We start from the raw sequence: 26,329 nt of genomic DNA on the forward strand, positions 1-26,329 counted from the left end.
AATAACACAGAAGAAGAAGACGACAACATATGATGAGAGTCACAGTGAACGGGAGATAGATGGAGACGCAGTTGTACCTGCCAAACAAGTTAACACTTTATGCAAGTACCTGAACAAATGGGAGGAGACCTTCCCTTATTTATTAAAAGCAGAGTCGGGCAAACTCGTGCTTTTTGTAAAGTGTGCCATTCAGATGTTAGCATCGCACACGGCGGAATAAGCGATGTTCGCCAGCATGAACAATCTCTTCTCTAGTTCACTCCTCTCCTTTCCTCCCCTCTGTTTGTGTGTGTAGGTGTGTGCGAAGCGCCGCCCTTCGTGAAGCAGAGCTGAGCGAATGTGAATGCGCAAAGCAATTTTTTTTTAATGAAATGCGCCGTGAAAATAGAAGTACTGGTCCTGGTCGGCGTCTTGGTCCGGACTCGGACCGCGGTCCGCCTGTTAGTGACCCCTGCTGTAGGTTATAAGAGTGAATGTTATCAGAAACGATTTAAACGATAATTCTTGTTACTTACTTCTTAGAATAATGTAGAAGCTCTGGGGTTGAAGAATTCTACTCTCAATTTGTAAAGTTGAAGTTTGAACACATGCTGGCACTCACTGTAAAAATAAAAAGTATATAGATAAAAAATAAATATATATTTTCACTCTCCTCTCCTGTGTTGTCTGGCATGACTTTGTTACAAACCAAGTGAAATGTGACCGAGTTTGATGAAGGCAAAGTGTTGTGGGTAGTGTTAGTTCTGGTGGACTTGGCCTCAGTCTAGACCAACAGAGCTATTGCACCATTTCAGGATTATTGTCACATATGATGTGATTATGGTGCAATAAGAGGAGTTTCAGCTCTGATGGGAACAGGACATTAGGCTATTGCAGGATTAACAGCGCAGGTCAAAAACCGAGGATCCATGATTCCTATCAGGGAGAAGATAACTGTCTGAAATGAAATAGTCAATTTCAACATTGATGTCAAATAAGGGTAATTATCTCAGAAGGCTGCTCATCAGTGAAGCTAAATATAGATCTCTTGGCTGCATTGTGTTATTGCAGAAGCAGCGCATCAGTCTGTTTTTCATTTCCATGGAGCAGTAATCCAATTTTACTGAACAACACGCACAGCAATTATCTTTTAAGTAATACTCTGCTTCTCCCCTCTCCACTTCTCCTCTTACAGCCTCAAACATGCCATGACAATCTTCCATTGGGCTTCATGAGATCCCAGAGACCCTGACATTGGATGTTGGGCGCCTGGCTGTTGATATGGTGGTATTTTGCAACACAAATACACTGTGGTTTATTTTTGAAAGTCTTTCGCTACCACAGCACAACTTCTCTTTCTCCTTCTCGTGTTGTTTTTGTTACAGGGGACTGAGGTCTGTGTGCTTTGATGGAGAAAAAGAAAGCACGGCAGGGAGGGAACAGAGACGCTATGTGTTTAAAGAGCGGATATCTGATTTATTTGACTTCATGCGTGGTATGTTGTTACACCAGAGGCCCACGGTGAGATAAAAGCACTACACTCAAATCTGTGACTGGTTATGTTTCAGATGTGCTTCCTTATCTCGGTCTCTGTTGCATGAAGCATGTTTTCTTTCCCCCAAAATTAAGCGGAGTTGATTGAAAAAGAACAAGGCTTCAAACCGATTATGCTAGGATTATTTTTCTTACTTAAAATCTTTTGACAGGGCAAAAGACATAAATAGAGAATACAAGGAGGGACTCTATTAAGGATATTCCAATCATAGAAACATTATCTTCTCCCCACAAGACATAATGGTCCAAATAGCTCATTTCACATCTAATGTGTGTAATTGTAAAACTACTGTCTCATTAGAAATGCTTTCTCGTTTCTCCCTCTTATGTTTATAACATTATTGCAATGTTAATTTACCAGGAAATAAAGGAAGACATTTAAATAATAAGTTTTCAGTTGTATTCAATTTATGCTGATTTGACACACTACAAGGGGACATTTCACGTGACTGCAATCATTGGGGCTAAACAAATGCAGTCTTACCCACGTTATAGATTTGCTGTTGCTATTCCTTCTCATTATTATTTTGTCTGTAGACCAACATATATCTTATTTTCAGTTGCTTTTTGATTAGCATATATACAATATTATATTTGTGCACAATCTGATCACTATAAATAGCTACATAAAAACTTTTTATTAACCGTGAACATGTTTGGCATATGTGATGTAGTCTATGTAAAGAAATGCATACAAAAATACATTTGAAGTAGGATATATGCGTATAAATATATGCAACTGCTGAATTAGGGTGCCGATGCAAAAAAGGGGCTTTTGATTAAGAAGGAATAGATATTTAAAAACTGAGTACATATCCACTTAATAAAGGTCTACACACACACACACACACATACACACGCACACACACACACACACACACACACACACACACACGCACACACACTCACACACACACACACACACACACATGATTAAGCAGAGAAACAGATGCATTGTGAAATGTGGTTTGGCAGTATGGGAGGCAGTACAAGGTCCATAGTCTGTCTGTTGAAAATACGAAGTGAAGTGAAAAAGAGACAATGAGAGAGAAGAGGAGAAGTTCTTCAGTCCTCTAATACTGTGATAACTCATGAACCCTATTTTAGCACCTCTAAAAATAATTCTACACTTCCAACAAACCCTCATCTCTCCGGCTTGTTTGGAGACAATGAGGTGTACAGATTGGACTTCATTTTGAAGCAATTAATCATGCAGGACTGTGACCACACTTCTGTTAAAGTACAACTCTAAGGTCAGATTTGACCGGAGTATTCAACTCAAGACACTTTAGCTTGACTTCCGCCCTTTATTATCGTCCCCCCAGGCCACGCACATGATACAAAGGTTCCTACCTGCATAATATTCACATGCAGCCCAATGCAACACCATTGTTTGTCAGTTTTGTAGTTTTCATTTCAGCCTCATAAACATATATGTGGTAGTGAAACCTCAATTGAATTGCAGATTAATGATCATCTGAGGCTGGTTGCATAAAATTGGTCAATGTAGTTTTGTTAGCCTTAGGTTTGTGAGACCAGAGTACCTTCAAGACTCAAAAACAACCATCCAAGCAACCTCAGAAATACAGGTGCAGCCAGACTGAACACACTCAGCAGAACCTGATCATTCTCTATGTTAACCTTTTTTTAATGCAGAAATCACAAATTAATAATTGTATTTTTTTTCTCTTCCATTTTTGCTTTTAATTGTAATTTTGCTGTTTCTCCCTTAATTTTGAAGCCTTTTTTTGTACTATTGTGTTGTACTTATAATTACACCGCATGACTGGGATGATGTCATCAAAGCTAAATAATATCATGTAATGGACAAAAATAAAAGCTGTAAAAGTCTCCAACAGTGTGCTCAGTGTTCAGTTCATGTTTAACTGTTGGGCACTCTGGATTCAGACATCTGGTTCAGGTAAATAACAAAGTAAAAGTATCCAGTAAGTAAACCCAAGCAAGTCAGAGGACCGTCGAGGTCAGTGGAGCAAATTCTGCTACCGACAGGATGCTGATGATGGGAAACACTACATTCCAAGGTCAGCCAGAGAAGAAAAAAACAGTCATATCTAACAGCAGCAAGCAGCTAAACATTATGTCATGAAACAGACTGAACTGTGCAAAGGGACATCACTGCTGACCACAGGACTCAACACTGCTGATTCCCCTCCGCTAAGACCAGAAGTGTTGGTTGTCCTTTGAAGGTAATCCCAATGTTGTCAGATTTCTGTGTTGTAACCCCTGTGTGATCTTCGGGTATTATTACATTTTAGCAGCTCCATAAATCTGTTTGCATACACAAGCATGTTTTGTAGAAATATTTGTCCCACAAACCTTTGACCCCCGAGTTACTCTAGAGTCTGAGACAACAGTGGAGGAATGTGCAGTGTTATCGAACATGTCCCCCCTTACAAGAGTCTTATTAGCATTATCATAAACACATTTTATTGTGTTCAGTTCATCTTGGTTTCTCTTACATGAGTGTTGCAGCTCTGTCTAAAATGTTGACAGTAATAATGGCAGGATGAACACGGCAGAGTTCAAATGTTCCAGTCTCGTTTCCCTATGAGGTTAGGTTAGCTGTGCAAGCTGTGAATAACGGGATTACCATTAAAATAATGAAAGTTGCTGGAGAATTATTTTATTTTCTGGCAAACATTTCACTGCTACCCCAATGTTAACAGGTTAAAGGGCAAACATGAGTTACTGACAGGTACAGCCTGGTTTTAACATAACCCACAACTTTTTAATGAGAATAAATGCATTTAAAACTACAAACTAGGTCGGTTTGCAACAAACTCATTGTTGATGAGTATTTCTTGATAACTCACGACTATAAAGTGGATAAGGATTAGTTCCTAGAGAACAGCCTGGAAGATGATATCTTAATGAATCATTAGGTGATGATTAGTTCATAAATATATGTGAATGACCACCAAAAACGAATGTATTACTAATTACTTAAACATTACTTACTCTCAAGTAAAGTTGAACTTGGCTCAACTTTGCCAGACTGCAACTGAATGTGCGGTGGCCGATCAAATACGTGTAAGCATTTATTAGAATAATTAAAGAATATATAAACATTACATTACATTCCTCATAAAACATTTCAGGAACTAGTACATCAGATTGGATAGCTACAGTAGTCAAAAAGGTAGTAACACATCTATTAACCATTGCCTTGATACAAGTTGCAAAACAAACAAACAAATAATCAAAGTGTTGTTGCAAAACAAACAAAAATGTTGGACCACAGGAAGTACAAACTGCAATATTTTCGTTCCCCATGACCCAAAAATACTAGTAAACCAGTCCTGATCTGCTGTATCAAATAAACCAGACTTATTACCTAGAGCAGATCTAAAATAATCCCAAACTGTAATGACATCAGTTAAATTATCTGTACTATCAGGAATCAGTGTCATGCAGGAACCATCAGTCAAATGTAAAGCTAACAAGAAATCTAGGGCTAGTTGGTGTTTCAACAAAGTTAACCTGTTCTTCATATTCACAAATTACATGAAACCATTCCTCTCTTCTTTAAAGTTTTTTTTAAAAATTAATTAAAATAAACCTTGCTACAGGACTCATACAACTATCCATACTAGTACAAGGAGATATGACCACTGCTGTCATACCATGTTTACTTGGAAAGGTGTGTTTTACCATATAAGACATTATTTCATACCAAACATTGCCTTTCAAATTTATGGGTAGTCGTCATCTTATTTAGGATTTTCAACATCAAAAAAGTTATACTTTTATTGTTCAGTGTCCGTAGTTTACTCTTTAAATAGCTTCCCCATACAGTCCTCGTATGGGGTGCATGATGTCATGTCTCCTTTTTCATATCGTCATACTGTGTGTCATCAATCTGTGTGGAGGGGCTGATACTTGTGTAACCTTTGTTTTGTTATTGTGGATTCAATCAATCTTGTCATAAAGCTTCTAATTCATGGTATAAAACAACATCCACATACAGTAAGTATTCATAATCAGAAACATTTTTCTTGCCATGTAGGTTTACACCTACACAGAATTTGCTCTGGTTTAGCTGGTGCATAAATATTTAAAAAATTCCATCCATCCATCCATCCATCCATCCATCCATCCATCCATCCATCGCTTATCCGGGATCGGGTCGCTGGGGCAGCAGCTCCAGTAAGGAACCCCAATCTTCCCTTCTCCGGGCCACATCCTCCCGCTCCGACTGGGGGATCCTGAGGTGTTCCCAGGCCAGTGAGGAGATATAATCTGTCCACCGAGTCCTGGGTCTTCCCCGGGGTCTCCTCCCAGCTGGACGTGCCTGGAACGCCTCCCTAGAGAGGCGCCCAGGTGGCATCCTTACTAGATTCCCGAACCACCTCAACTGGCTCCTTTCAACGTAAAAACGTATACGTATAAACGCATAAATATATATAAAATATAAACAGTGGAGATAATGTACAAATTGATATAGCTATTAATGCTGAGGATACCAGTGACATGAGAACTTTCCATTTCCCGAACCATCTTTCCATAGCATCACCAAACTAATTCTTTACTCCTGAATTCTCTGCTAATTATTTATCTTTTGTTGTCAATCCTTGTAAGGCTCTGGTAACTGATCTCTCTGAAACAGTATTATTTGATATAATGTGCAACAGGATGAGCCAAACATGGCCCACACACCTCCTTTCTCTGCTCGGAGCATGTCTAAGGACATTCCATTTTGTCACATCATTAAGCTGGTGGCTGCTTGTTGTTCAGCTTGTCCCTAGTAATAATTAATAAACCTGTTAAATGCATTCAATGTAATTAATCCAATCCACATTCTTATTGGTAGTTGCCCACCATAAAAACAATGAGTCAAAACCCGCTCCAATTTGATCTCTGGCACTCACCTGGGGACTCCTACTGCATCTCTTGTATGCTGTGGAGCTGAAGCTCTCCCCAGGTGCTGTGCTTCTCTTCAACCGAGTTCAAGCTCACAAGAGTTTGATCTGTTGTGGGCCAAACATAGAACATAGAAACGCTCAACCAATGTCACCAATGCACATATTTCTGACACACACACACACACACACACACGCACACACACACACACACACACACAATACAATTCAATATCTTTACCGAGCTGGCGGTATACATCTTCCAGTCAAGCTACATATTATTTTCTACATATCCTAAAGTGTCCTTGTGGACCTGCTCCTAAAACCTCAGCTGCTAAAACAAATAGTCTCTAATCTCTGGGATGCGATGAAATGATGGTGAGGAATAATGGATTACAATCATTTATTTTCTTTCATGTCACTCCTCTTGCTCCTTTGAGTACATTTATTCTACTTGTATACATTTTTATTCAGAAAACCTGATGTATCTTGTACAGCAGTGGTCCCCAAACTAAGGCCCGCGGGCCGGATACGGCCCACCTCCACATTTGGCCCGGCCCCCTGAACAATACCAGAGACGCATTATGATTTTTTTTTCAGTCTGGCCTCGCGAATCCTAGACTAGCCCCTGTCAAATAGAACGGAATAATGGCGAAAAGGTTAGGTAAGAGAAACATTGATTCAGAATGCATGGTATTTAACCTGCAGTGGTCAAACGATTCTTTTTTTGTTCAATGCAAAGAAAAGGCTGTTTGTCTCATCTGTCAAGAGGCGGTGGCGGTATTCAAAGAATACAATCTGCGCCGACACTATGATTCCCGTCAAAAAGACAAGTATGATAACTTGCAAGGCCAAATGCGAGCAGACAAACTCTCAAAGCTAAAAAGTGGACTGTTAGCTCAGCAGAATACATTTGTACGCCAAGCTCAGCTGAACCAGTCATCCGTTCAAGCCAGCTTTCGGGTTGCTCAACTGATAACAAGCAGCGGTAAACCTTTCACTGATGGAGTTTGTCAAGAAATGTTTGAATGCTGTCACGGAAGAGGTGTGTTCCGAGAAGAAAGATGTCTTTAATGCCGTGAGTCTGTCGGCGAGTACAATCACCAGACGCATTGAAGAAATCGGGGGTAATGTATATGCCCAGCTGCAGCAGAAGACGAAAGAATTTGACTTTTTTTCATTAGCACTGGATGAGAGCACGGACGTGCAAGACACAGCGCAGTTGCTCATTTTTATTCGTGGAGTTAGCGCAAACTTTGAGATGTGCGAGGAGCTGGCAGCCCTCCAAAGTCTCAAAGGGACTACAGCGGGGGAGGATGCCAAACCATGGAAGAGTTGTACCTAGACTGGTCAAAGCTTGCCAGCATCACGACTGACGGGGCTCCTAGTATGGTGGGCGCGTCTCGGGGTCTAATAGGACGCATGAACCGGGAGATGGAAGAAAGGGGTCTCACCGCCCCGCTACAAGTCCACTGCCTAATTCACCAGCAAGCACTGTGCTGCAAAGTGTTGAAGTGGGATTCTGTCATGAAGGTTGTGGTGTCATGCATAAACTTCATCAGAGCAAAGGGACTTAAACAGGCAGTTCCAACAATTCCTGTCTGAACTGGAGCCTGCGCACGGCGATGTGCTGTACTACACAGAGGTCCTATGGTTCAGCCGGGGCAGAGTTTTGAGGCGTTTTTACGAGCTGCTACCCGAAATTAACGCATTTCTTCATTCAAAAGATAAAACGGTCCCAGAGCTGATCGACCCAGAATGGAAATGGCACCTCGCATTTTTAACAGACGTGACAGAAATGCTGAACAGCCTTAACTTGCAGCTACAAGGCCAGGGGGAACTCATTTGCGACATGTATTCTCACATAAAAGCATTTGAGGTGAAACTTGCGCTGCTTTTGGAACAAGTGAAACTTAATTTTTTCTGTGAAGAACCCAAAGAGGGTGATTTGGTTATTATTTATTTCACAAATAGTATTATTTATTTCCTGACTTTCTTTTCTGTGAAGATCCCAGAAAGGGTTATTAATATTTGGTTATGTGTGACTTTCTGGAAAACAATAAATGTTTACGTTTAGGCACCCCTGCGATCGTCACACTTTTTCTGTTACAAACTGACCCCGGCCCCCATCAAAGAAGGGAAAAGTTATGTGGCCCTCACAGGAAAAAGTTTGGGGACCCCTGTTGTACAGTATTGGCCCATCCATCTTTGGATGTTGACCATACTGCCTTACTCCAGCTTCCACTCCAGAGGACGTGAGTGTCCTCCTCTCCTCTGATCTGTTTTGCATATTATTAGAGAAAAGGGACAGGTTATTACGTCACAGAAATCAAATTTGATGTGGTTGTGCAGTCTCTACTGACTGATGTTCTTTTAGGTTCCACGTTTCTCACCAGATGAGTGGGAACACCGTCGCTACATGATCTGATTTGATTTTGATGATCTAACTATGTTGACAGGTTGTTTCTGAGCCTCAGGTGTACCGGGCTATACTCACCCTCCTGTGATGACTCTGACCTCTGTTTCACAGTCCCCTTCTAAAACTTTGGGTCGGTTGATTCTTCACTGATGGTGAGACAAGCGCCCCTATGGGTAACGCCTCCCTGTGTAGTCAGACTTCTGCTTTATGGAGTCAGTGTCTCTCACAGGAGTGGTGATATATTTACCATTTTACAGTGTGTCAGGTGTCTCCAGGATGCTCTCTCTCCCTCTTCAAGTTCTCTGTATGTGACACAACACATTTCGTAATATCTTTTCTTTTTATCAGTTATGACATTTCTTCTTCTAGGTCTACTTCTGGATGTGATTGTTTGTCCATAAGTTCTCTCATAGCTGGAATATAAATCAACTCAAATGGCGATAAGCCTCTTGCAAAATGTGCATTTTTATTATTACTGGTGCTAAGCACTTCATCCAGCTTTTCCTTTCCAACCAAACATTGTTGTTAATGCTTTCTGATATCATTTAAAAAATGTGTCTCATGATCACATTTTATTTCTGGTATCCCAAATGGTGGTATATTTCAAAATATGGCTCTGATAGTTTTCCCGGCACAGATAGGGACACTTGGCATGATTTCCAATGCTATTGTATACCATTAGTCTTTCACACTTATTTACATCAACACTGATTATTGTACCGTAAATGCTCTTATTCTGTCTAATGTCTAATTATTATTATTATTATTATAATCCTTTACTAACATTACCTTATTGTACAGTTCATTTAGCTGTAAACACTTTAGCTACTGTCATAGCGTCTACTGTACGTGTTGAAAATACTTCAACCCAATTTATATGTCTATTATTGTCAAACAATATTTATTTCCTTCATATTTATTTAATTCAATAAAATCCATGCAGATGTGCTTATAACGGATATTCTGGAGTCGGCATTTGGCCTTAAAGTCAGATGCTATGAATATATGCTATATTAATATAATAATCCCCCTTTTGAGACATGGTGAAATACCGTGTCTCAATACACACGCACATTGGTATAAGCTTCTTGGGAGTAGTAATGTCTTCTCTGATCAAGTACTTTTTCAAAAGTAGTCTGTCTTGTATACAATTATTCTTAGTCCAAACAGCTTTTTCTTACTTTGTAGCTGCATTCTGCATCTCTTTCAATATCTCCGTCTTGTGTTCTGGCGTGTTTGTCTTCTCATTTACATATTGTTGCCTACTGAAACTGGATCAGTTCTTATCATATGTGTTGTGCCTTTATATAAAGCAATATACTTTGGTAGCTGTACTGCCTTCAATAAGTCTTCTATTAAGAGTGTGAGTAATACGTTTGTTAGTCAATGTTACCATACCTCTATTCTGTCCCTGTTGAGCAACACATGTTGTTGAACATGCATAGTTACCGTCTGTGTAGATATTTACAACTGTGTCTTTCTTTAATCTGCATGTCTCTGTCAATGCTATCAGTTCTGCTGCTCTGCTGACAGATGATTAGGAAGAGCTTCTGCTTTTAATACGTCGGTCTGTGACACTACAGAAATCTCGTCACATTCGGATCCTCTAGGTTACTTTACATGATCTGTTAACAAACATTTCTATCTCTGGTTCCTCTTAGTGAATGTCAGTCAAGTCTGGTCTCGGTGAAGTTTCTTGTCCGTCTCTGTCGTTCAGTCATGTGGTTCTCCGTCTTCAGCTGTTGGTGATAATGTAGACGGATCAAAGTTGTACATTATTCTATAGTTAGGTGTGGTTGTGAAAACAAAACTGCCACTGCATGCCTGGTGCCTTGCAGGTGACATGTAGGTGATTTTGTTCTCTACCAACAAGACTGCCACTGCAGGTGTCACTGTTAAAGTCAATGGCCTGGATAACACTTGATGCAGAGGCATGACCTGCCATTGAAGCTGCAATTACTGCTTATGTGCAGTCAGGCATCGCCTTATCTACTGGGTCTAATTTTCAAGAGTAGTGAACCACTGGTCTACTCTTATCTCCATGATTCTGTGTTAATACTAATGTCATAAAGTCTGCTGTTTAAATAAAAGGCTTCTTATAGTCTGGTATTGCTAAAACAGATGAGTTTACCAAAACTCTCTTTATTTTAAATGATTCATCAGCTGTTTCATTCCATATTATCTTATCAGATGCTGACATAAGGTTTTTAGGAATCAGTTTTGACAGAGGATTAATTAATAGTGCATCATTTGGCACTCAGTTTCTACAGAAATTACGCACACAAAAAATTTACATATCTGTCATCCACACACTTATGCAACATGGTTTCTCTAAAATAAATAAATAATAAGAGACACAGTTTTCTACACTTTTTTCAGTTCTAACAATTCAGCCTCTTTTAATTGGCTCTATGATAGTGTGTGTGAATGCAGATATACGACCTGGTTCTGGAGGTGTGGACCTCCCAAATGCTGTGGAGTCATGTTCTCCTGTCAGTCCTTTCTCTGACGTCTGGACTGCAGTCTCCCTCTGGCTCCAGTTTTCGGATCGATTAACCTTTTCTCCTAAAGTGGTTAAATTCTGTCTGTCCTTATTCCTAATTCCTGTGTTTAGGGCGGGGGAGAGACATGCGCAAGCAGCTGCATCTACCCCCGCTGGGCCTGTGACCTTTGTGTCAACAACTTCTTCTCTGTAATGTTAAAAATGCATGAACTCAAAAATTACCTTCTTTCCTTTTACTTCATTCTTTTATTGTATATTTTAACTTTTCCTTTCCTTCTCTCAACTTCTCCATTTCACTTACTGCTTTACTTTCTTGTTCCTTTTCCTAAAGTTTTAAACTTTCAAGTTATTTTGACCATTCCTTATTAACCTTTTTACAGGCACTTGCTTTTGCTTTCTTATCTTCAAATCCTTTCAACATTCTTTTTCGCAATGATATCAAAGAGGCATGATGAAAACTCCCATTTTGAGGAAATCCTAAATTGACATGCCATTTTGACAAAAGAATTATGGCTGATTTACCATATTTATCAAACATGGCTGGACCTTGAAAATCCTTCTGACGGCTGCTATTGGTTCCCATGATTTTTTAACCCTTTTGTATTCTTATTTTTACTTATATGTATATATATATATATATATATATATATATATATATATATGTAGAAAACGTTGTACTCTTCTTACTATGTCTATTCTTGGTGGAAATAAAGAAAAGCTTTAGCCTTTTCTAAAAAATAAAAAATAAATCCACTTATTACATTTAATGTTAATTCAACATTAACCTTTTTATATGTTTCGTCAGTAAAACCTCTCTTCTCTTTCCCTCAATGTTACTGTATGTAATATGTGTTGCCCCTTATATAATATATAAGTAAATACATGTACTTAGTCAATGACAAATATCATGAAAATTCACACTGCAGCAATGGTAATAATCATTTCTCAAAACTTATTCATAAAATAAAAAATAAAAAACACAGAGTGATCAACTCTCATTCAGACACACCAAGTTTCTCTGTCCGTCTTCTCTGATGAGCGGAAAAGGGGGGCGAATCCCTCACACACACACACACACACACACACACACACACACACACACACACACACAGCACTTAGTCAAACAAAGAATGTCTCCTCCAACAGGATGAGGGGAACCAAAAAGAAAGGGGTGCTAACAGAGAAACTTCAGATTGCTCTCTGTAGTCCTCTAATCGACAAGAAGTTAAAAATTAAAATACCATGGTTCACAAGCAATATTCAGCGCTCTATACTGAGTTTTTCAACTAACAAAGGATCCTACAAAAACATGGAAATTAGTCCACTTTGTGTTTGTGCACGTTGCTGCAAAGCAAATCAAATTCCTTCAATCGAGAATCTCTGAACTTTAACAGAAGTCATTAGGACCTTCCAAGCCAGAAACTCAGATTACGAAGCGAATGGACATGATTCCCCCAGCGTAAACATTTAACAATAGACAAACCTTTACAAACAACAACAAAACATTTAAAAATAAAAGAAATTCAACCATAACTCTACTGTTAAATTCGCTCTCTTTTTCACTGCTTTTAAAAATAAATAAATTCCAAAGTAACCAATACAACTTCAAAGTTAATACACTCCAAATTCGTTTTCCTTACTATGATTTGGTCTTTTTTCACTGGAAATCCAAGTCTGGTTTCTCAATTCTATGAGATTTTACCACAGCCTTCTTGTCGTGGATATTTAACGTTCACAACATTGTGGTATGAAACAGAGAGGAATCAATAAAGCACAGACACAGATATAGTTTAACAATTATTATTTTGTTGCAACACAACAATAATAATGAGAACACTACCTGCTTCCAAGCACAACCACGTAGTGTCCCAACTCATGAAGAGAATCTAACCTTTATATTTGAGTTCTTAATGAACACACGAACCTCGTCTCCGAAGCATACATTGAGGCACATATGATCATGACACCAACATAATCTAAAACAGATGTGAAGGTCACTTCCTCATGATCATTAAAGGGTTCCCTGAACTTCATTACAATATGGAGTCCATGTCAGTCATGTCAAATTATGCACATATGGCATGGGTCATACTCAGGGCTATATAGGTCATACATTGCAAACTTAATAAATAAGACATTGTTCATTAGATTATCTTAACAAAAGAACATTACATTTATAGCGGCTCAGAGAGGTACATGTATTTGCTCTGCACCCTTGTGACGGTCCTTGCTTAACCTGTCTTGTGTCAGTCACTGTGTTGTATGTCTTTAAGGTGTCAGTGGAGCTGATGACAGTGTCCGTCTGATCTGGAGCACCTGGGCGCAGCGCATCTCAGGACCATAAAAGGGCAGCATCCGCGATGCTGCGGTCTCTCCCTCCCTGGGCCAGGAAACCATGGGTTTTTGTTTGCATACCTTGCTGTGCAAGTTATGTCCTTTGTTATAAATCCCTTATATATTTTGCCATTTGGTGTCCTTTTCGTCTGTTTGTCTTGCCCTAGAGCCGGGGTTGTGACACCCTCTATAGCGTTTTTAGTCTGATGCTTCGATTCATTTGAATACAGACAGCACTATAAACAAAATAATATTTTATTTAAGGTCAAAATTTAGTTTTTAATTTAAATATTGGATTGTTTTCTCTTAGTCAGATCCCATTTTCAATGAAAAATGTGGTCTTACCTTTACTTGTAAAATCTTCCATTTTTGGCCGTCAGTCGGAGAAAGAAACTAAATTAAACGGTGCTACAGTGCACCTGACTGATGTTAGCTAGCAGTAGCACCTGACTCTGATGTTAGCTAGCAGTAGCTTGTGTCTTCTCACTGTGGTTTTATATCACATCAGCAAGACTAAATATGTTACATACATACATTACATACATTAACTGGACTATGGAAAGTCAGGATGCATAATAAAAGTGTCTGTAAACATTATATTGGCGACATACAGAGAGATAGTGTTGGGTTTTGAAGCCCAAAGGGCGCTGAGATAGTCTTTCAATTGAATCCAGTAAACTTCTAGTTGATCAAGATACTTATTTATTTAAAGTGATGATGACAGCAATGTCAAAAAATACCCTCAGCCGAGAACACTTTCACACACCAAGTCCACAGTCCGAATCAATAAAGAGCCAGTTAGCTGTCTGTTGGTACAAGTGAAAGTGTTACAAAAACATCATAAACATTTTGCTATATTCTCTACAGAAGGGTGTCGTCATTGGTCCATGTTGGCGCGGTTATGCCCCTTGGTGGGCCGTCTTGTATGTGGCGAGATGGAGGTAGACCTGAAACTCTTTGAAGAGAACCTACAGTGCTTCACATTCATAACTAATATAGTGCTCATTATACATTTGTGCAGAAATACATGTTGTGCAATAATACATTTTGATTGAGGTGTACGAGTACATGTTTATTTACTTCACAATAGCAACAAGCACGCGCCAAATGCATGCGCTCAATTTAGTGAGGGATTGCGCAATCCGAGGTGAGGCTCAGCTCGTCGCTGCCGCAGCTCGCATCTCTCCTGTATCTGAACAGAGAATACGCACATTCAGCGATTTGGACTATAAAAATTATAACAATTATTGGACTCATACAGAAAATCCAGTTATGGCACAGACCAGTGGTCAAATATACATTTATATTTATTTTATTATTTGTTTTACTTTTCATGATGATGGGCTTTGCCTCCCCTTACCGCACGTCCCTTGAATTTGATACATTGATATATTGTATGGGAGGAGCAGCCGGGGTTATAATACTGTCATTACTGCCCATACAGCTTATTCATCTGTGCCTAATGCGCATCAATGTTGTTCAAAAACTATTAAAACACGATGCACTGGGTGACATGTAAACCCCTGCCAGAGCCTGTGACGTCTTTGTTTTCCTCCCAGTGTCGTGTTTACCTCTCATACTGTCCACGAGCTTCAAACAATCCATAAAAACATCCTGTGAGACTTCTCACTGTTATTGGTTGCCTTCCTGTTCAAGCCTTTTGACGTCACAGAGTACAATAGGCCTTCATATCAAATGTGTGTCCTTTTCAGGAGGGAGAGTAGGTTTGTCTGTAAATGGAAATCTATGAAGATGTTTTGGGATATCATTGTTTTGTGTGTATGTCTGCACGTGTTTATATAAGTGTGTACTCCAAGGATAAACGTTAGGCCAGTATCCCATCAAAACACTTGGACTGAAGTTGATTGTTATTGCGCCTTCATGGCTGCCAACAGGAGGAAAGTCTAGTAGAACCCACCGTCCTTCTACGATAGGGGGCACTCACCGCTATTATATTATTATTTATATATAAAACACTAATGTAAGCTGTACAGAGAGTATATACGTTAACAATATCAGAATCACGCAATCAGCATGTTAAAACACAATAATGTGTGTTTGACACACTCATCAGTTTTTAGTGTGACTAAGGTATTTCTGTTCTTCTTTCTTTATTTCCAGTACGTCAGATTGGTGAGTGTGTTTGTGCTGAGTCTGTTTACATGTGTTTTCTTACGTTGTAAATAGTTGACTCTTAGTTACTGAGCCTTTTAAATAATATATTAGTGCGCTGTTTCTAAAGAGAGACAGAGCAGGGAACTCCGAAAGCATTCAGAGATGAACTAACACTTTGCTGCTTTGGTCTGCACAGGGGATTTGTTGAAAAATATGACACCAGACTTACATTTAGAAAAAAAAAAATGTCTTCCAGATAAACGGTTTCCAGGAAATTTAACTTCTCTCAGTTTCCAGCTGTTCTCCATTGCTTGAAAAATAGTCCACAATTACCCATGCTTTTCCAGCTTTTCCAGACACACAGGAAAAGTGAAAACACACACACGGACCTCTAATGTCAAGCATAGGCATGAATTTGTGACCCGTCCACAGACGGTGAGGTTAAGGCCCAATCCCAATGTCCCCATGAAGCCTAAAGCCGTGAATCTTCAGGTACTATGTCACCTTGTAAATGCAAATCATATCACATTACCTTGACGACGCCAAAACATGTTATGTACAATCATCATTTTTATTTGAAATTTTTTACTGCCTGATTTGAACGTCTTCGACTCTCACGTCTCACAGAGTGGATGAGAGTTAATTGTCAAATAATCAATTTCTGTCAAAACAGCATCATTAAGCCAAATGAAAAGAAATGGTTGATGAATAAACAAGCTGTGTAATGAAGGCTATGCTTGTACCATCTTTTTATGTTATTTTATAACCTTTATTTAACCAGGATATGGCCTCATTGAGATTAAAAATCTCTTTTTCAAGAGTGTGCTGGTCAAGATAGGCAGCAGCACAGTTACAGACAAAAGAAACAATAAAAGAAAACAATCACAACATTAATTAAAACATTTACAGACACAGCGGTCTGCTTCAATGTCTTTAAGAGTTGCTTTAAGTCTGTTCAGAGAGATTAGCTCTCTGAGTTTCATCTCATTCTGCAGCTGGTTCCAGGCAGCCGGAGCAGCTAAACTAAAACTAACTAACTAAAAGCCCTTTTCCCAAGTTCTGTGCGGACTTTTGGGACAGTTAAAAGAAACAAGTCCTCGGAGCGAAGCCACTACATTTCTTACTAATGTAGATCCTTAGGTATTGTGGAAGAGTACCCAGAATAGCTTTATAAATAAGGATGTGCCAGTATTTCAGTCTACGGGTGGTCAGGGAAGACCATCCAACACGAGCATATAAGGTGCAGTGGTGCGTCAGGGTTTTGAGGTTTGTTATGAATCTCAGTGCCTTGTGGTGCCCCGTGGTGATAGGAGGGAGGTTCAAGTGTTTGGTTTTTGCTTTCGAGATCATCATGAGCTTCGTCTTTTCAGCATTTAAGTTTCAAATTTCAAATCACACAAATTACATTGTACAATGTTAAAAGCAGGCTGGAGCTGACAAAGAGACTGATTAGGGGAGGATTCAGAGCGGTAAATTACTGTGTCATCAGCATAAAAATGGAAATTTGCATTTAAAACATTGTGATAAAGATTATTTATATAAATGATAAATAACAATGGTCCTACAACCGATCCCTGTGGTACACCCTTGGATACATTAAGAGAACTAGAAGTTTTACCTTCTGCCTGCACACACTGTGATCTGCCTGATAAATAGTTTTCAAACCAACAGACACCATGATCTGAGAGACCTATACTGTAGAGTCTTTGTGACAATAAGGCATGATCTACTGTATCAAAAGCCTTGGATAAGTCAATAAAAAGTGCTGCACAATGTTCTCTACTGTCTAAGATATCTTAAATACTTAACGTTAATGTAGTGTTTCTGCGTAGACTTAATATGACAAACCTGAATATGTATTACTGGACAGGTACTATGCTGGATTTTTATGGCATTCCACATTTATAACCGATATGATTTTGGTAGCACACCTGTGCTAAGCCTCTGAGCTTCATTGTTAACTCCTGATTAGTTTCTAAAATAGTAATAAACTGAGCAGCTCAAATGAGGTTGTGGGACTTAAAGCCAGCTGCTGACAGGTCATTTTAAGGACTGAAGTCTCCAGGCAGAAGCTGCTCTAACCTTCCCAGCAAATGCATTCTCCACTTCCCTCTGTCGTGATGTTTTTTCCACATGCTAAACAAGGATTCTGCCTCAGTACTGTCAAATCAGCAACTCTGACTTCCTCAAAACATTTCCTCTTGAAATGTCTGTATGAAGAGAAATGCCACATTATGTGACAGAGGTCAATTTTCCTGGTCAAGTCAATGTCACAAATTTGCCTCAAGGGGCTTTACAATATGTAGAGCATATCTGTCCTGTGACCCTCCATTCAGATAAGGATAAACTCCCCTAAAGAAAGGTTATTACGTTTTTAAAAAATGGAAGAAACCTCAAGAAGAGCGACTGAGAATCTCTCTCCCATGGAAAGACATGCAATATATTTGTGTACAGAATAGACCAACATCATAGACACAATTATAGAGACAGTATATATATATATATATATAGAGAGAGAGAGAGAGAGAGAATGTGCCTGGAGTTAATATTTGAACCCTGCCCCCTGGTGCTTTTACATTACAGGTATTTTATCAGATGCTCTTATCCAGAGCATCTTACAGTAAACTAACTACAGGGACAGTCTCCCTATAGCAGCTCAGGGTTTAGTACCTCCCTCAGGGGTACAATGGTGGTATTGAACTCACAACCTTCAGGTGTTGTATTTGGAAGCCTGACCACTAGACCACTAGACCATTATTATTACACCTATGCACCTTATGTACACTACATACTGTAGATATGCTTGACTTTGACTGTTAAGGTCTCACTATTCTACCCAGATTCATTACTTTTGCACATATAAATATATTTTCACATTTTGCAAATGATGTATGTGACCTAAGTATTGTAATAGGCCTACAGCATATGGAACATTATTAGGGACAGCCATTAAGGGAAAAATGTTACATGCACAAGTTTTAAAAATGTATTTTGCACGTCAATAATAAAGCCGAGATATCTATAATTAAGTCAAACTTTCAATATAACGCTAGTAGATTGCTTTATTCTAAAAAGTTCAACATTGCTCTCGAGATATCAGGTTTTGTTCTCGACAGTGCAAAAACAAAGAAATGAATCTTCTCCTTATGTATTTCTTCTTTTGCCTGGCATTACCATTCTCAACATTTCAATTATGCAAAATAAAATGAAATAAATGTTTTTACCTTACGCCTGGCCCAATACAATGTGTACCTTTTGAATGTAATGTCTGAAATAATACTATTTATTCATTTGACTTGTGCTGCTATAACATGCGTCTTATCTTGTTTGTTTGTTTGTTTATTAGGGACAATAGATAAACATTGTTACATGGTAGAGAAAATGAGTGTGAGGAAAGTAAATTTGCAGCCCCTGTGCAAGATAAAAAATGTTGTACAATCAAAATAATAATAATCCTTTAATACTATCATACTTTATCAGAATTCAAATTAAAAATCACCAAATTTTGAGATACATGACGGGTCATTTTTTTCCTGAAAAGTAACTTGAAACTAAAGCTGTTATACAAATGTAGTGGAGTAACTGTAGTATTCAAAACTATATATAACTGTTTATATTCATGTATCAGGTGAGCTTCTCTTTACTGACGTCTGAGTCAATGTGTTGGTCGTCATTGCAGAGGCCTGTCAGACCCTGGGTCGGCACATGCCGCAGTGGGAATCCTCCATACTGGTGGCTCGTGGCTCCCGAAACTGGGTTGGATGGGAACTGCTGTGAACTGAGCAAATAGTGCTGAGGTTGATGTGTTTTCCTGCTCTCTCTCCTCTTGTTACAGAGCAGGTAGATCATCTCGATGATGTTGAGGAGCACCGAAATGCCTGAAACTACAAGCATGAAGATGACAAAAATTGTTTTCTCTGTGGGACGAGAAATGTAACACTCGGCACCGCTGAAACGGGAACAAGGTGGAGACAAAGGACAGTGGAAGTAGGGGACCATGAACACGGTGCCAAAGATGTAGAACTGGCCCACACAGAATCCCACCTCCAGGAGGATCTTAAACACCAGCTGAGTCATGTAAGTGCAAAAGAGGATGCCTGTTATCTTCACCTTCCCTCTGTCATCTGTATACTTGGGCTTCCTCCGTACGGTTCCACTAGTGCTGTCCTGCAGCTTCTCCATCATCCTCTTCTCTTTGTGGATGATGTGGATAGCATGGCCCAGGTAGAGTAGGGTGGGTGTCGACACAAAGGTGATCTGCAGGACCCAGTAATGAACGTAGGATATTGGGAACATCCAGTTGTAGCAGGCGTGTTCACATCCTGGTTCCAGGACGTTACAGGAGAACTCTGACACTTCGTCTCCCCAGACGTTGTCCGCAGCAGCACCCAGGATAAAGATCCTGAACAGGAAGAGGATGCTCATCCAGATCTTCCCGACCACAGTGGAGTGAGACTGGACCTTGTCCAGCAGTGAGGACATGTAAGACCAGTCACCCATGGCTGCAAGCTAATGTCTGAAGTAGAGGAGAGACACACAGACATCACACTTACAGTTGTTGGTTATTTACCAAGGTGTCTGCAAATCCTACGAAGGTAAGAACGGATTAGATCAAGACATAATGAAATATTAAGTGAAACAACTACAGTCTGTCAGAACATGTGTGTGAGAGGGAAAGAAAGAAAAGTATAGTAGCATTGTAGAGTATATCATTCATGAAGCTGAATCAAAGTCTTTAAACATCCTCATCTACCTGTATGGAGCCATAATTCTAAGCGCACTCATTTTCCAAAGAGCCAACTTCTCAACTAATAAAGTTATTTTCTGAATACGAAGAATAAGACACATTTAGAGGATGGTGTCACCTTGTCAGAGGGCTCAGTAGATTTATGACAGCGCAGCCTGACACCCACTGATCGGTCAAGACATCATTTTACATAAATTGCCACCATGTAGGAAGTACAGGGTTTAAGCTGCTCTCATGAGGAAGCACATTAATGCTTATAATAGAAATAGAAAATCTGCTACAGTATAACCTTTTCTAGGCGAGATGCAATCTGTAAAAGCCTAAGTGATGTATTTTTTTTCAAGTTCAAGTCTTAAGACACAAAAAGTTTATATGACACCCATGTCTATGTATTATATTCATACTTTTTAATCCGTTTATAGGTCTGTATAATTATAGTTATTAGCACCGATAAATATTCATAATGCTTTATAATAAACATAACACACTATAAAGTATTTTATAATGACTTAGGTCAAGTATAATAATACTTCATAATTGCTGGACATTCACTGACTCTTTTTGCAAGCCCATAATATAATAAGTCTATAATGCACTATACACATAATTATAATCTGCTTATAGCACTGTATAGTTAGACAGGCAAAGTAGAATTGCTTCAGGTTTTATCTATTATTTGAGTCAATTTAGTGTTTAGAGAGAGTTTTTTGATAAACATTAGAGAAATGTAAATGTGAAGAATACAAATGTTTGCATACTGCATTATTGTTTGCAATCCTAAACATGCCACAAAAAAAGAAAAATCTTCAGAAAGCAAATGATACATGTGAATGACACATGTGAATGATACACGTAGCTTCAGTATGCCTTTGTTTCTGTACTGCAGGCATCTGAGCTTCTGACAGGCTCCTTCAGAGACCTCCTGAGTTTATATAGTAACATTTCATTTAAGTTCAATGAAATTAGATGAATGTGTTTTTTACTTAAGTTTATGTGTTTACTTTTATCTTTGCTTAAGTTGACATTTTCCCTTTTAGCTGTTTGATAGATACATGCTTTATAATTGCAGTATTATCGAAAGACATAACACGCGCTCGTCATAGAATCAAGTTACTCAAAGTTTGCAACTGTAATTTGTTTAGGTGCTAACTTGGAATTGTGATTGATTTGTCTCCTGAACTACCTCCTGTGACACAATAACATGGTAATGAACAAGTGTTTGGATTCAAGGTTGCAGAAACATAAAATGTACTCGCCTGCAAGGCTTCAGATATTAGAAATCCTTCGCCATGTGTCCATCACGGAGGAGCCAGAGTGTGCGCAGTGAAAGATGTGTTGCACGGACCAGGGTGGGACTTAAATACTGTTGAGGCTCATGGCTTTGCTGTTACTCACTCAAGCTGGGACACTTCAGTCTCACAGCTTCTCTTTTCACTCAAACTCGTGATCATTTTTGATGATTCTGATGAAAAAGGTTTCATCGTGTTCAGTTCCTGTTAAGCAAGCCCTGGTGATCCTTCACACCCCATTTTCCTGTCATTAATTTGCACTGCAAGTCATCGTGAGCCTTGCCTCCCACTTGAAGTGGCACACCTTACTCCCAGACTGTCTGCATGTATACATTTCATACACCCACTGTTAGTGTGAAAGGTTATGTTGAGTAGTAGCAGACAAGTTCAAAGAGCATACTTCATTTTGTGCATTTTGTCTCTTTTTAGGCAAATAAATTATTTGAAGGTGGAGAGAGAGTACAAAAGAACAATTATGCAAAATGCTCATATTTATTATTACCATGATATCTATATTTGAATAAAAAAGGCCGCAGCGGGCTCAACCTGCTGTTTGGTTGGTGGGTTTAAGTAAGACGTTGAGCGACAGGCAATATAAGGAGTACTGTTATTGATTTATTTGGCATGTACATTATCATGAGATACAAATGTATTGTTCGTTGTGATCCTTTAGTTTTTTCATATTCTTGTTTCATCTTTTTAATGTGTTGTGTCCACATTTCTGCCTGACCCCAGACATTATGTGTGTTGTGACAATTTTAAGTTAACAAACAGAATTATGTAAATGTTGCATCATACGGTGTAGCTGGCATCATAGTTTAAACAGAGAAATATCAGCATGTAGTGGTATTAGCATATCGGGCTATAGTATATTGGGATCATTTAGAGACGCTTGTTTATGTTATATGTTTATGTTTAATAAGCTAGGGTCTTCTCATATCATTATGAATTTTTTCCAAAATAGTTTGAGCCCTATTCATTAAATATTGATATAACTAGCTTAAAAACTAGCTTCAGGTGTTTTCTTATTATGACTCTGGAAGTGCAAAACAATCTCTTTACATATTTTTGACTTGACCCCGGACCCTCTTCATGACACGCCTCAAGATCAGGTTATAAAGCACCTTAAACTTAATCCCACCATCTGAGGTCCACTGCAGACCCCACATATATACTTTTTGTCAAAGCTCACAGGTGCTTTATTCTATCATACCAATTTTAATGACATTGACAACTTTTTCCTATTGTTTTCTGTTCCTGTTTTATTTAGTGCTATTTTAAAAATGCCAATGTATCGGGGTCCAGGGGGACCCCAGTCAAAAGCATGGAGCTATTTATGGAGTTCCTGTTTGCCATGGGTCCTGATAGCAAGTATCACACACCATCAGGGGTTAGCATGGATGTATTATAATGGAGGGCAGCGACCCTGTCAGTCATTTTGCAGGAGACAGACACAGATTTCCTAATTTTAGGACATTCACAGGTCCCACGATGTATTAGAGAAGATTAAACTTCTGCGTGTTGTTCAAGGGCACCTGACATGTTTAAAGGAGTGAGGGTTATTCATGGTGTCAGTTGTGGTCAGCAATGGATAATAAGGTGTTATACGTCAACATCAGTCCATTTCAACACGACACAGTCATGTTAGGGAGTGTGGGCGTTTTAGTGAGGCCTGAGGAAGGATCGGTTGATTTCGCAATGTTAGCCTCAATAATAAGAGGGAAGTGAGAGAATCCCGGTCAGGGACTGACTGGACATTACTGAGGTAGGAACAGATATTACTGTGTGAAGATTTAGGATTGTTCAAACGCAATAGCAACTATAAATCACTTGAAATGTGAAAACCTTGTAATAAAATGTCAATCAACATACCTGAGAAATATGTTTTATAGATAATTCGTTATTAATAATTTGGCAGCTCTACAGTAATATTGGCATTGGTGTCAGTCAATCATTAACAATGTAAAATCCTTATAGAATAAAAAACTAAACTAAAACACATGTATATATATATATATATATATATATATATATATATATATATATATATATATCCTACTTTCTTTATACATTGTGAAAATTTGCATTTGTAAACATATGCACTTGATGAATGGATGTTTATTTAGTCTGGCTCCATGGCAACACTCATTACTCAATGTGTATTGTGTAACCTATGTATCTAGCAAGCTAGAATTCTGAAATAAGATTTATTTTGTCTCTCTTGAAAAGATCTGAGACGGCTACACTTCATTCAGAGGTACTTTTATATTCTGAATGACAGATGCATGTTCCAAAAGCCTTAGTTTAAAATTCTTGAATGTCCCAATTCAGCCATCCGCCTCGACAAGGTCTGTTAACATGTGATGGAATATATGTATTTTTTAAATTTGTTCTGGTTTAATTTATATAGCTTTCATCTGAATGAAAAAAATCTTCTCTAAAATATTTTTGCACGTATTTCCTTGATGGAATAAAAACGATAGCAATTATGCACATTTTAAAACTTAGGTTACATAAACCTGCCTGTTCAAAAGAGCAGTGGCAGGTCCAGATGTTTCTGACTGGGTGGGCACCAGTGGGGCACTGACTTCTGCAGCGGTGGCATGAAGTATGTGCGTGCACACACACGTCGAAATAGCATTAACTTATTATTTCTGTCTCCACTTCTCATTTCTATTTTAATGACTAACATTACAGTATCAAATCAATCAATCAAAAAACTTTATTGTCATTTCGAGATTATACAATGTACAATTCAAATGAATTTTCGTTGTCCTGGCTTACTGTGAAAGTGGTCATAAATATTTAAAAGTGTCGTGGTGCTGATGCATGAATATAAAATAAAATGTGTACTTAAAATATACATGTACTTTAAATAAATAACATATATACACTCTAAAAAATATATATACAAAAAAATATATATATATCTTAGATCCTGCTTAGGACCCGATTAATGTTAAGTTTCTCACCAACTCAAAACGAACTTGCACTGAAAAATGAGAACAGCAGTAAGGCTTACACTCCACTCTCGTTTCCATTTCTCACTTCTTTCTCAACTATCCATTTGACTTATAATTTATGGGTGTCATCACCAAGACTACATCCATGGGGGCCAATCAGAGTTCAGGGGAGGCCCCTCCCTGGACATGCCCCTGCATAAGAGAGAGCACTGTATTGCTCTATATCATTTTCCTTGTAACTCTGCCACGTCTTATCTCACTGTCCATGTTGAACTGTCCTGTGTGTAAAGTGTTCTACACAAGTGAGGTTAACTCACGCTGACTTGAAATCTGTTATGTCTTCCCTCTCGTAGGCTGTCATCATGGCGGAGTGGTCCTTCCTGTCTGAACTGTTGGACAAGGTGCAGTCACACTCCACTGTCGGGGGGAAGGTCTGGATGAGTGTTCTTTTCCTCTTCAGAATCTTCATCTTAGCTGCCGGCGTTGATAACATATGGGGAGACGAACAAGCAAAAATGGACTGTAACACCAGAAGCCCTGGCTGCAGGAACGCCTGCTATGACCGATCCTTCCCTTTGTCTCACACGCGCTTCTGGGTCCTCCAGATCCTCATCGTCTCTACTCCAACACTCGTGTATCTGGGCCACGTCCTGCTGGTGATTCGCAGAGAAAACAAGCTTAGGAGATGCCTGGTGCAGAAACTCTGTAAGAACGGGATGATTAAAGCGCCTAAGTATTCAGATATACATGGCAAAGTACAGCTCAAGGGCATCCTGCTGGTCAGCTACATGATGCAGCTGCTGTTCAAGGTCCTGCTTGAAGTGGGATTCATTGTGGGCCAGTACTACGTCTACGGCTTCATACTTATGCCTCATAACATCTCATATTCCGACTACCCCTGTCCGTCACCGGTACTCTGCTTCATAAGTCGTCCCACAGAGAAAACCATCTTCATTGTCTTTATGTTGGCGATGGCCGTCCTCTCTGTGATCCTCAACATCGTGGAGATGCTCCACCTGATGATCTCAAAGATGACGAAGAAGAGGAGCAGTGGCTCAGAGATTTACACTCTCAATAAACCCGATCACACTTTAACTGAGGAAGTTACACCTTGTTGAAGGACTGTGACCAGAGTTAGGACCTTTGCTTCAATGTTGTAGGATATAAATATTGAGGGCAGTCACATCCTGTTTTGAATTGTGTATCTTGTGTACAGACAGTAATGCATCCTATATTAGATTTTTTACTTTAGGCTTTACATAAATCTGTTCTGTGGCAGAATTGATTGTATTTGACCCTTTCTATCAAACAAGTGGAACATTTATCTGATCCAAGAATATTAAATGTGAAGTTGTGCTTGAATGAAACTTAAACTGACTTCTAAGTTTACAGTCAAACTTTACCAGTAAATAAACAAATGTGTTGTGCATTTTGAATGTGAATTGGATTTATAATCTATCTGTTGATGTAATGGCTACATTCACCAAAGCAGGGGTTGGGAACCTATTTACCTATTCATTTATTGAACAAGATACACATATTGGAT

At 38.9% G+C, this 26,329-nt stretch overlaps 2 protein-coding genes across 2 annotated transcripts; one reads left to right on the forward strand and one right to left on the reverse strand.

The window, feature by feature from the left end:
- Positions 1 to 19,222: 19,222 nt before the first annotated feature.
- LOC115004063 (gap junction Cx32.2 protein-like) lies at positions 19,223 to 21,930 on the reverse strand. The gene is made up of 2 exons (XM_029426063.1): positions 21,788 to 21,930; positions 19,223 to 20,300 (listed from the first exon to the last, which is right to left on the reverse strand). Exon 2 carries the CDS (start codon positions 20,282 to 20,284, stop codon positions 19,409 to 19,411), a length of 876 nt encoding a protein of 291 aa, XP_029281923.1. The 5' UTR covers positions 20,285 to 20,300; positions 21,788 to 21,930; the 3' UTR covers positions 19,223 to 19,408.
- A 1,644-nt stretch (positions 21,931 to 23,574) lies between these two features.
- Positions 23,575 to 26,225, forward strand: LOC115003451 (gap junction Cx32.2 protein-like). The gene is made up of 2 exons (XM_029425236.1): positions 23,575 to 23,585; positions 25,137 to 26,225. Exon 2 carries the CDS (start codon positions 25,146 to 25,148, stop codon positions 25,899 to 25,901), a length of 756 nt encoding a protein of 251 aa, XP_029281096.1. The 5' UTR covers positions 23,575 to 23,585; positions 25,137 to 25,145; the 3' UTR covers positions 25,902 to 26,225.
- The last annotated feature ends 104 nt before the right edge of the window (positions 26,226 to 26,329 follow it).

This window comes from Cottoperca gobio, chromosome 24 (genome assembly GCF_900634415.1).
Source record: "Cottoperca gobio chromosome 24, fCotGob3.1, whole genome shotgun sequence".
Classification (NCBI taxonomy): domain Eukaryota; kingdom Metazoa; phylum Chordata; class Actinopteri; order Perciformes; family Bovichtidae; genus Cottoperca; species Cottoperca gobio.